The sequence below is a fragment of the Coregonus lavaretus genome (genome assembly GCF_964263955.1).
Source record: "Coregonus lavaretus genome assembly, chromosome: 8".
Taxonomy (NCBI): Eukaryota; Metazoa; Chordata; class Actinopteri; order Salmoniformes; family Salmonidae; genus Coregonus; species Coregonus lavaretus.
The window spans coordinates 33,849,782-33,861,983 of record NC_139995.1 but is presented as its reverse complement, the minus strand read 5'-3'; the positions used below and the strand labels follow the sequence as shown (position 1 = coordinate 33,861,983).

The following is a 12,202-nucleotide window of genomic DNA, read 5'->3' as shown; positions in this document are numbered from 1 at the left end:
GCTAGCATGCTAGCAGTTACCGTAGACTTCCAGTCATTGTGCTAACGCTAGTTAGCAACTTCCTTCAAACTGCACGCAGAGACTTAAAGACTGTGTCCACGAGTTAATCTGACTCTGGGCAAGTGGATAAACGGCTTCACTGCCAAAATCCTGAAGTATCCCTTTAATGTAAAGACCATGCCATGCATAGAGAGCTGTAATTTAATGTGGTTTTTAGTCAGTGTGTCAACTACACTCACATTATGCCTTCATCAAACTTTCAGCTGCCCCAGCCCTCCCTCTCAGGGAACAAGACACGCACCCCCGCTCTCAGACACATGCACACACACAGAATCACGCACACGATCGCACTCCTACAAAAACGTACATTATCCATATACACTCAGACAGACAGACACAGAAGGATGTCTCTCTGGTCCCACTTTCACATACTGTGTAATTGTTGGAATGGTGGCTGGATTCTGCTGAAGGAGGAAGCTGCCTGATGACTGTGGACAGGCTCTGTTCTCCCAGTCTCAGATGAATGCTGGAGGCCTTTGATCCAGCCGCACTAATTCTGTCTCCATTAGCAGGGACCGCCATTCTCTCTGTAGTCTAATGACGTTACACTGGTCAGTCCAGTTGAACAATTCCAGGAAAATTGGGAAGAATTTGGGGGGTAATTGGGGAATTACCCATGGGAATTGAAAGGTAGTCTGTGGAATTTATGTGGGGAATCTCAGATTTTATCTACCCATGAATCCTAAGAAATGAGTTTAGCCTGTACTACAGTAAATTCGTTGTTGTTGAAGTAATGAGTGGGTAATGTTAGGTCAGGAATACTGAGGCAACGATGCATAGTCTTAGTGAGCTAGTAGCAAGCTCGATTACACTATGAACACATTGTCATTGAAACTCTAAATCAGAAGTGGCTAACCATTCAACCATACATTATTTGATTGACCTCATTCACAATTATTTATTTAACCTCATTTGATAGCATGGCATCACAATGTAACATATGCTATTTAGTAGACACTTTTATCCATTGCGACTTACAGTAGTGAGTGCATAGATTTTTGTATGGTTGGCCCCAGTGGAAATCTGACCCACAACCCCTGGCGTTGCTAGCGCCATGCACTTACTAACTGAGCCACACAGGACCACAATCCCAATGTTGTGATAATGTTTGACTAAGACCAGGGCCTGTGTTTGTCCAATAGGAGTACATAGCCAAGCAGTTCCGCTTCATGCAGAAGCAGATAGGTTATGATGTTCTGGCTGAGGACACTATCACAGCCCTGCTCCACAACAACCGCAAGCTGCTGGAGAAACACATCACCGCTGCAGAGATAGACACCTTCGTCAGCCTCGTCAGGAAGAACCGGGAGCCCAGGTGTGTGTGTGTGTGTGTGTGTGTGTGTGTGTGTGTGTGTGTGTGTGTGTGTGTGTGTGTGTGTGTGTACAGTGGCAAGAAAAAGTATGTGAACCCTTTGGAATTACCTGGATTTCTGCATAAATTGGTCATAATTTTCTGATCTTCATCTAAGTCACAACAATAGACAAACACAGCCTGCTTAAACTAATAACACAAACAATTATACATTTACATGTCTTTATTGAACACACTGTGTAAACATTCACAGTGCAGGGTGGAAAAAGTATGTGAACCCTTGGATTTAATAACTGGTTGACCCTCCTTAGGTAGCAATAACCTCAACCAAACGTTTTCTGTAGTTGCGGATCAGACCTGCACAACGGTCAGGAGGAATTTTGGACCATTCCTCTTTACAAAACTGTTTCAGTTCAGCAATATTCTTGGGATGTCTGGTGTGAATTGCTCGAGGTCATGCCACAGCATCTCAATCGGGTTGAGGTCAGGCCTCTGACTGGGCCACTCCAGAAGGCGTATTTTCTTCTGTTGAAGCCATTCTGTTGTTGATTTACTTCAGTGTTTTGGGTCGTTGTCCTGTTGCATCACCCAACTTCTGTTGAGCTTCAATTTGGCGGACAGATAGCCTTACATTCTCCTGCAAAATGTCTTCATAAACTTGGGAATTCATTTTTCCGTCGATGATAGCAAGCTGTCCAGGCCCTGAGGCAGTAAAGCAGCCCCAAACCATGATGCTCCCTCCACCATACTTTACAGTTGGGATGAGGTTTTGATGTTGGTGTGCTGTGCCTTTTTTTCTCCACACATAGTGTTGTGTGTTCCTTCCAAACAACTCAAGCTTAGTTTCATCTGTTCACAGAATATTTTGCCAGTAGCGCTGTGGAACATCCAGGTGCTCTTTTGCGAACTTCAGACATGCAGCAATGTTGTTTTGGACAGCAGTGGCTTCTTCCGTGGTGTCCTCCCATGAACACCATTCTTGTTTAGTGTTTTACGTATCGTAGACTCGTCAACAGAGATGTTCGCATGTTCCAGAGATATCTGTAAGTCTTTAGCTGACACTCTAGGATTCTTCTTAACCTCATTGAGCATTCTGCGCTGTGCTCTTGCAGTCATCTTTGCAGGACGGCCACTCCTAGGGAGAATAGCAACAGTGCTGAACTTTCTCCATTTATAGACAATTGTTCTTACCATGGACTGATGAACATCAAGGCTTTTAGAGATACTTTTGTAACCCTTCCCAGCTTTATGCAAGTCAACAAATCTTAATCTTAGGTCTTCTGAGATCTCTTTTGTTCGAGGCATGGTTCACATCAGGCAATGCTTCTTGTGAATAGCAAACTCAAATTTTGTGAGTGATTTTTATAGGGCAGGGCAGCTCCAATCTCGTCTCATTGATTGGACTCCAGGTTAGCTGACTCCAATTAGCTTTTGGAGAAGTCATTAGCCTAGGAGTTCATATACTTTTTCCACCTACACTATGAATGTTTAAATGTATTCAATATAGTTTGTGTGTTATTAGTTTAAGCAGACTGTGTTTGTCTATTGTTGTGACTTAGATGAAGATCAGATCACATTTTATGACCAATTTATACAGAAATACAGGTATTTCCAAAGGGTTCACATACCTTTTCCTGCCACTGTATGTGCATGTGATCACTGTGCATGGACACATTTGTGTGTACAGTACAGGTTTTTGGTACAGGTTTTAGTGTGTTAATTTGCATGTCTTGGTATCTGTCTGTATGTTCCTTATAGCCAGATTATATATTGCTGTGTTCTATGTGATTGAAGACTGGTTGCTGCCTGAATGTGTTGGCCGTTTGCAACATCAAGGGAGTAAAAACACTGTAGAGTGTGTTGTAAGCTGCTCAAGGGAAGATGGTATGTTTTCCTGTGTCATTTAATCGTGGCACTTAATTGAAGTCTGGTGGTCAAGTGAAGCTTTTGGGGAATTTTTTATTGGAGGCTGATCATAGGTCTATAGAAACGTGTTTTTGTCTACATGTGAACGTCTTTGTCCGTTGAATGATCTGTGTGTGTCTTCCAGGTTCCTGGACTACCTGTCTGACTTGTGTGTGTCTATGAACAAGTCTATCCCTGTAACCCAGGAGCTCATCTGTAACGCAGTCCTGGACCCCACCAACGGAGACATCCTCATAGAGACTAAGTATGCCTCCTCTCCTCGCCTCTCCATTCCTCTCCTCTCTTCTCCTTTGAAGAATCAATCAATACCTTATAGAAACCCATTTTCTCCAAACATTTAACAATATCCAATGGTTGTCTGTCTATAGTCTATCACAGGTTGTTCTAGTATGGCAGATAAAGAGCGATATCTTCAGTGCAGTACTACTCTCTGTAAGGAAGTGTATTCAGTAGGATCTATTTCAGTCATACAGACAAGCTGCTCAAGGTGACAATATGATGGAGTGTTTACTCCTGGTGTACCCTGAGCTCTACAGAACACATTAATGAGTCCTCATGGTTGTCCTAATGGACATGCCTAACTACAGTGCCTTCAGAAAGTATTCACACCCCTTGACTTTTTCCAGATTTCCCATGACGCTTGCAGCACAGGGTGGTCCGTCCTGCACACACATCCAGGTTTATGGTTAATAATATATGGTCATCTAGCAATATACAGTGCCTTCAGACTTTTTCCACATTTTGATGTGTTACAGCCTGAATTTAAAATGGATTAAATTGAGATTTTTTTGTCACTGGCCTAAAAACATGTTTTCACTGTGTCATTATGGGGTACTGTGTGTAGATGGGTGAGAAAGCAAAATCTATTTAATCCATTTAGAATTCAGGCTGTAACACAACAAGATGTGGAATAAGTCAAGGGGTATGAATACTTTCTGAAGGCACTGTAGTAGAGAACAATATCATACCATTCAGTAAACATCTGTTCTTTCAGAAAATGCTTGATAATTGCAAAGCACTTAATATCTCCATGTTTGCCATGGGTCGAAAGTGAAAGGCTTGCATTCATATGTACCTATGTGTTCTGTTCTCAGTGCTACACAAACACACAAATGAAGAGGCAGTTTTACTCCTTGTCCTCTCAGGACTCCATGTGATGCTTTTTAGTTCAACCAAACTGTATTCCCTAGCTATATGACGCAGATTACGTCGATTTAAGGCAGCCCCCCGCACCTTTCTGATTCAGAGGGGTTGAGTTAAATGTGGAAGACACATTTCAGTTGAATGCATTCAGTTGTGCAACTGACTAGGTATCCCCCTTTCCCCTAGATGTGTTAGTGATGTGTATCCTCATGCCAACATGTTTGTATGTACCTCAGGGAGGGTCAACCGGCTATGTGTGCAGGCTTTTGTTCTAGCCCAGCTCCAACACACCTGATTCGGCTAATTCGCTTTTGGTCTTCAATTTAGACCACATTTACAGTGGGGGAAAAAAATTATTTAGTCAGCCACCAATTGTGCAAGTTCTCCCACTTAAAAAGATGAGAGAGGCCTGTAATTTTCATCATTGGTACACGTCAATTATGACTGACAAATTGAGGAAAAAAAATCCAGAAAATCACATTGTAGGATTTTTAATGAATTTATTTGCAAATTATGGTGGAAAATAAGTATTTGGTCACCTACAAACAAGCAAGATTTCTGGCTTTCACAGACCTGTAACTTCTTCTTTAAGAGGCTCCTCTGTCCTCCACTCGTTACCTGTATCAATGGCACCTGTTTGAACTTGTTATCAGTATAAAAGACACCTGTCCACAACCTCAAACAGTCACACTCCAAACTCCACTATGGCCAAGACCAAAGAGCTGTCAAAGGACACCAGAAACAAAATTGTAGACCTGCACCAGGCTGGGAAGACTGAATCTGCAATAGGTAAGCAGCTTGGTTTGAAGAAATCAACTGTGGGAGCAATTATTAGGAAATGGAAGACATACAAGACCACTGATAATCTCCCTCGATCTGGGGCTCCACGCAAGATCTCACCCCGTGGGGTCAAAATGATCACAAGAACGGTGAGCAAAAATCCCAGAACCACACGGGGGGACCTAGTGAATGACCTGCAGAGAGCTGGGACCAAAGTAACAAAGCCTACCATCAGTAACACACTACGCCGCCAAGGACTCAAATCCTGCAGTGCAAGACGTGTCCTCCTGCTTAAGCCAGTACATGTCCAGGCCCGTCTGAAGTTTGCTAGAGTGCATTTGGATGATCCAGAAGAGGATTGGGAGAATGTCATATGGTCAGATGAAACCAAAATATAATTTTTTGGTAAAAACTCAACTCTTCGTGTTTGGAGGACAAAGAATGCTGAGTTGCATCCAAAGAACACCATACCTACTGTGAAGCATGGGGGTGGAAACATCATGCTTTGGGGCTGTTTTTCAGCAAAGGGACCAGGACGACTGATCCGTGTAAAGGAAAGAATGAATGGGGCTATGTATCGTGAGATTTTGAGTGAAAACCTCCTTCCATCAGCAAGGGCATTGAAGATGAAACGTGGCTGGGTCTTTCAGCATGACAATGATCCCAAACACACCGCCCGGGCAATGAAGGAGTGGCTTCGTAAGAAGCATTTCAAGGTCCTGGAGTGGCCTAGCTAGTCTCCAGATCTCAACCCCATAGAAAGTCTTTGGAGGGAGTTGAAAGTCCGTGATGCCCAGCGACAGCCCCAAAACATTACTGCTCTAGAGCAGATCTGCATGGAGGAATGGGCCAAAATACCAGCAACAGTGTGTGAAAACCTTGTGAAGACTTACAGAAAACGTTTGACCTGTGTCATTGCCAACAAAGGGTATATAACAAAGTATTGAGAAACTTTTGTTATTGACCAAATACTTATTTTCCACCATAATTTGCAAATTAATTAATTAAAAATCCTACAATGTGTTTTTCTGGATTTTTTTTTCTCATTTTGTCTGTCATAGTTGACGTGTACCTATGATGAAAATTACAGGCCTCTCTCATCTTTTTAAGTGGGAGAACTTGCACAATTGGTGGCTGACTAAATACTTTTTTCCCCCACTGTACTTGAATACAGTGTTTTCGAGCAGGGCTGGTACGAGACTGGTGCTGTCCAGGTTTGAGATCTAATACTGTTTCCACAACCTGAATAGTCATGGTTATGATTGGTGATTTGGTAATCTGATCCTAGATCTGTCGTTAGAGGGGTTATAACAATTCCTCTCCTCCCGAGACTGGTGCTGTCCAGGTTTGAGATCAGATGTTGATTCCCCCTTGATAATTATTGCTGATAGGGCAATCTGATCCTAGATCTGTTGTTATAGGGGAAACTTATTCTCCCCTCCCCAGATTGGTGCTGTCAAGGTTTGAGATCGAAGGAGCATCCATCGGAGAGAACTCAGTGGAGTCTGAGGAGGACGAGGAGGAGGTGTGGCTGTTCTGGAAGGACAGCAGTAAGGAGATCAGGAGTAAGAGCATCAGAGAACTGGCCCAGGATGCCAAGGAAGGCGCCAAGGAGGACCAAGAGGTGGTCAGCTACTACAGGTCAGAAACAACACCAGGATTTTTCTCTTCTTTACTGTCTGTGACTGTAAAAGGTGAATAACGTCTGTGTCGGTCTAAATACTAGTGTGTGTGTGTATATGTGGGTTTCATCCTTGATTTTTTCATCCTTCATCCTAGTTTCCTGAGTGGCGCAGTGGTCTAAGGCACTGCATCGCAGTGCTAACTGTGCCACTAGAGATCCTGGTTCGAATCCAGGCTCTGTCGCAGCCGGCCGCGACCGGGAGACTCATGGGCGGCGCACAATTGGCCCAGCGTCGTCCAGGGTAGGGGAGGGAATGGCCGGCAGGGATGTAGCTCAGTTGATAGAGCATGGCGTTTGCAACGCCAGGGTTGTGGGTTCGATTCCCACGGGGGGCCAGTATAAAAAAAAAATATGTATTCACTAACTGTAAGTCGCTCTGGATAAGAGCGTCTGCTAAATGACTAAAAATGTAAATGTAAAAATTTTTGGAAATGGGGTCCTACACATTGGGAGTGGATGAGGTAAGTACTACCCACCCCCTCTCCCCTTACAAGTTCATATGAGTACTTGGAAAAGGTCCAATATAAATGAAATAATTTATAGTCCACTTTGTTCTGAAACTAATGATATTAATTGATTAATAAAGTACCAGGAAGTAGAGAACCAGCATGCACCATTAACCTTGAAACTTGGACTTTCTGTTTGTTCATTGTCTCCTTTATTGCCTCTGTGTCTCTAAATGTCTAAGCAGTGATGCCCCTGTCCCTACCTCTCTCTATCTCCCAGGTACCAGCTGAACCTGTTTGCACGGATGTGTCTGGACCGTCAGTACCTGGCCATCAATAAGATCTCTGGCCAGCTGGACGTGGACTTGATCCTGCGCTGCATGTCTGATGAGGACCTGCCTTACGACCTGCGCGCTTCCTTCTGCCGCATGATGCTGCACATGCACGTGGACCGCGACCCCCAGGAACAGGTCACGCCTGTAAAGTATGCCCGCCTCTGGTCTGAGATCCCCTCCGAGATCGCCATTGATGAGTGAGTGGCAGGGCCGACGGCCTATCAGGGTTGGGGAAAGGATTTAGTAGCAGGGACAATGGCCAATCAGGGTTGAGGAAAGGAATGACTTGTATGTCCAATGGCCATCAGGAATGGAGTAAGTGGAGTGTACACAGTTTGGAGTGAAGGAGGGAATACAATGTGTCATAGCCTTGATAAGCCTGATAAGTCTTGTGTGGACATTATTTGAGCTTAGGTAGAAAATCACATCAGTCTTAATGGAGTGTTGAGAGTAGCATTAACATGGTAAGAGTTAGTCGTAAGTTCTCAACTGTCCCCTACCTGTATCCCTTGGTCCCAGCTATGACAACGACGGCACGTCCAAGGATGAGATCAAGGAACGTTTTGCCCTGACCATGGAGTTTGTCGAGAACTACCTGAGAGACGTGGTGTGTCAGAGCTTCCCATTCGCCGACAAGGAGAAGAACAAACTCACCTTCGAGGTAATTGGTCAGTCCATCTCAAATCAAATCAAATCAAATTTTATTGGTCACATGCGCCGAATACAACAGGTGCAGACATTACAGTGAAATGCTTACTTACAGCCCTTAACCAACAGTGCATTTATTTTTAACAAAAAAAGTAAAAATAAAACAACAACAAAAAAAGTGTTGAGAAAAAAAGAGCAGAAATAAAATAACAGTAGGGAGGCTATATATACAGGGGGGTACCGGTGCAGAGTCAATGTGCGGGGGCACCGGCTAGTTGAGATAGTTGAAGTAATATGTACATGTGGGTAGAGTTAAAGTGACTATGCATAAATAATTAACAGAGTAGCAGCAGCGTAAAAAGGATGGGGTGGGGGGGCAGTGCAAATAGTCCGGGTAGCCATGATTAGCTGTTCAGGAGTCTTATGGCTTGGGGGTAGAAGCTGTTGAGAAGTCTTTTGGACCTAGACTTGGCACTCCGGTACCGCTTGCCGTGCGGTAGCAGGGAGAACAGTCTATGACTAGGGTGGCTGGAGTCTTTGACAATTTTGAGGGCCTTCCTCTGACACCGCCTGGTATAGAGGTCCTGGATGGCAGGAAGCTTGGCCCCAGTGATGTACTGGGCCGTACGCACTACCCTCTGTAGTGCCTTGCGGTCGGAGGCCAAGCAGTTGCCATACCAGGCGGTGATGCAACCAGTCAGGATGCTCTCGATGGTGCAGCTGTAGAATTTTTTGAGGATCTGAGGACCCATGCCAAATCTTTTCAGTCTCCTGAGGGGGAATAGGCTTTGTCGTGCCCTCTTCACGACTGTCTTGGTGTGTTTGGACCATGATAGTTCGTTGGTGATGTGGACACCAAGGAACTTGAAGCTCTCAACCTGTTCCACTACAGCCCCGTCGATGAGAATGGGGGCGTGCTCAGTCCTCTTTTTTTTCCTGTAGTCCACAATCATCTCCTTTGTTTTGGTCACGTTGAGGGAGAGGTTGTTGTCCTGGCACCACACAGCCAGGTCTCTGACCTCCTCCCTATAGGCTGTCTCATCGTTGTCGGTGATCAGGCCTACCACTGTTGTGTCGTCGGCAAACTTAATGATGGTGTTGGAGTCGTGCCTGGCCATGCAGTCATGGGTGAACAGAGAGTACAGGAGGGGACTGAGCACGCACCCCTGAGGGGCCCCCGTGTTGACGATCAGTGTGGCAAATGTGTTGTTACCTACCCTTACCACCTGGGGGCGGCCCGTCAGGAAGTCCAGGATCCAGTTGCAGAGGGAGGTGTTTAGTCCCAGGATCCTTAGCTTAGTGATGAGCTTAGAGGGCACTATGGTGTTGAATGCTGAGCTGTAGTCAATGAATAGCATTCTCACGTAGGTGTTCCTCTTGTCCAGGTGGGAAAGGGCAGTGTGGAGTGCAATAGAGATTGCATCATCTGTGGATCTGTTGGGGCAGTATGCAAATTGGAGTGGGTCTAGGGTTTCTGGGATAATGCTGTTGATGTGAGCCATGACCAGCCTTTCAAAGCACTTCATGGCTACAGACGTCAGTGCTACGGGTCGGTAGTCATTTAGGCAGGTTATCTTAGAGTCCTTGGGCACGGGGACTATGGTGGTCTGCTTGAAACATGTTGGTATTACAGACTCAGTCAGGGACATGTTGAAAATGTCAGTGAAGACACTTGCCAGTTTGTCAGCACATGCTCGGAGTACACGTCCTGGTAATCCGTCTGGCCCTGCGGCCTTGTGAATGTTGACCTGCTTAAAAGTCTTACTTACATCAGCTACGGAGAGCGTGATCACATAGTCATCCGGAACAGCTGGTGCTCTCATGCATGCTTCAGTGTTGCTTGCCTCGAAGCGAGCATAGAAGTTGTTTAGCTCGTCTGGTAGGCTTGTGTCACTGGGCAGCTCGCGGCTGTGCTTCCCTTTGTAGTCTATAGACTGAGACCCAGTCTATATTAGTCAAAGCAGTATGAGACCCAGTCCCTATTGGTCATAGCAGAATGAGTCTCAGTAGGACATGGATTTACACTAGCTTTGTTCTCTTTCCCCATCTCTTTCTGTTCCCAGGTAGTGAATCTATCCAGGAACCTCATCTACTTTGGCTTCTACAACTTCAGTGACCTGCTGAGGCTGACCAAGATCCTACTGGCCATCCTGGACTGTGTCCACGTCAGCACCATCTTCCCCATCAACAAGCTGGAGAAGGGAGATGAGACTAAAGGTAGGACACAGTAACATACTGCCCCCTAGAGGGGTGAAAGGTCAAACATCAGTGGGGCTTGAATAGGGTTGCAAATTTCCAGAAACATTCCTAAAGTTCCCAGGTTTTTCTCAGAAATACTGGTTGGATTCTGGGATTTTGCAACCCTAAGCTTGAGCATTATTCACCCCATGGCCAACAAAGTACTGAACAATTGTGCTCGCACATACATGATGGTTGGGCCAATCATGTGTGCCTGCATGCCTTTCCAGGCAGTAATGTAATGCGCTCCATCCACGGGGTGGGGGAGCTGATGACCCAGGTTGTCCTGAGAGGAGGGGGGTTCCTGCCCACCACCCCCATCAACCCCTCCAACGGGGACCAGGTCAAGGCCCAAACAGAACCGGAGAAACAGGACATCCTGGTCATGGACACCAAGCTCAAGATCATAGAGATACTACAGGTAGTAAGGCCCACGCACATGCACACACACACACACACACACACACATCACAATCGATGCATACATGCAATGGATGTGGACATACAGTATACTGTATACACCCCTTTGCAAACGTCCTTCCCGTCAAACTTGGCTACCCTCCTTAACCCCAACCACTCACCCATAACCCCCATTGCTTATCCTAATATAATCCCCCTACAATACACTAGTCTTACTCATTTAGTATGTGTCATGTTCCTCTCGTCTCTCTGCAGTTCATTCTGAATGTGCGTCTGGACTACCGGATCTCCTGTCTGCTGTGTATCTTTAAGAGGGAGTTTGATGAGAGCAACTCCCAGTCTGATCTGTCTATAGCAGGAACCCATGAGGGACCAAACAACATGCCAGGTGAGAGGAGAATTCAGCTTATGGCACCCATCACTTGGCGTGACACCTCTCTGTGTGTTACTAAGGTCACTCTGAATTGATTTCTCAGGAGCTCTGGACTTTGAGAACATAGAGGAGCAGGCAGAGGGGATATTTGGTGGAAGGTAATTGTTGTGATACACTAAACCTGCAACAATTAGTCTGGCTCATTTCAGTTATTTTTTCATACTTGGCATGGCTAATTCACAGTTTGTTGTGTGTGTTTGTGAATGTGTTAAAAAATGTGTGCTTGTGTGCCCACACCCAGTGAGGAGAACACCCCGTTGGACCTAGATGACCATGGTGGTAGGACCTTCCTGAGGGTCCTGCTCCACCTCACCATGCATGACTACCCTCCCCTGGTGTCCCGAGCCCTCCACCTGCTCTTCAGACACTTCAGCCAGAGACAGGAGGTTCTACAGGCATTCAAACAGGTACACTACTACTACCCACCCACCATACAACTAGTATACTGTCAAATCAAATCAAATCAAATTTTATTGGTCACATGCGCCGAATACAACAGGTGCAGACATTACAGTGAAATGCTTACTTACAGCCCTTAACCAACAGTGCATTTATTTTTAACAAAAAAAGTAAAAAATAAAACAACAACAAAAAACATTATGTACAAAATAAATTACAAATAACGCGGAAAAACACACATAATAGTACAATTGGTTAGAGGGCTGTAAAACGGCAGCCATCTTCTCCGGCGCTACAGTGGGGGAAAAAAGTATTTAGTCAGCCACCAATTGTGCAAGTTCTCCCACTTAAAAAGATGAGAGAGGCCTGTAATTTTCA

The 12,202-nt window shown here is 45.2% G+C and overlaps 1 protein-coding gene across 1 annotated transcript in view; it reads left to right on the top strand.

Moving 5' to 3' along the window:
• Positions 1 to 12,202, top strand: part of LOC311134346 (inositol 1,4,5-trisphosphate-gated calcium channel ITPR1-like) — a 144,099-nt gene that overhangs the window by 39,072 nt on the left and 92,825 nt on the right. The window contains exons 17-26 of the mRNA XM_084167995.1: positions 1,203 to 1,375; positions 3,423 to 3,542; positions 6,668 to 6,862; positions 7,632 to 7,883; positions 8,206 to 8,347; positions 10,398 to 10,551; positions 10,803 to 10,993; positions 11,248 to 11,380; positions 11,469 to 11,523; positions 11,667 to 11,832. Coding sequence (XP_084024121.1) covers positions 1,203 to 1,375; positions 3,423 to 3,542; positions 6,668 to 6,862; positions 7,632 to 7,883; positions 8,206 to 8,347; positions 10,398 to 10,551; positions 10,803 to 10,993; positions 11,248 to 11,380; positions 11,469 to 11,523; positions 11,667 to 11,832 — 1,581 coding nt within the window. The remainder of the gene's footprint in view (positions 1 to 1,202; positions 1,376 to 3,422; positions 3,543 to 6,667; positions 6,863 to 7,631; positions 7,884 to 8,205; positions 8,348 to 10,397; positions 10,552 to 10,802; positions 10,994 to 11,247; positions 11,381 to 11,468; positions 11,524 to 11,666; positions 11,833 to 12,202) is intronic.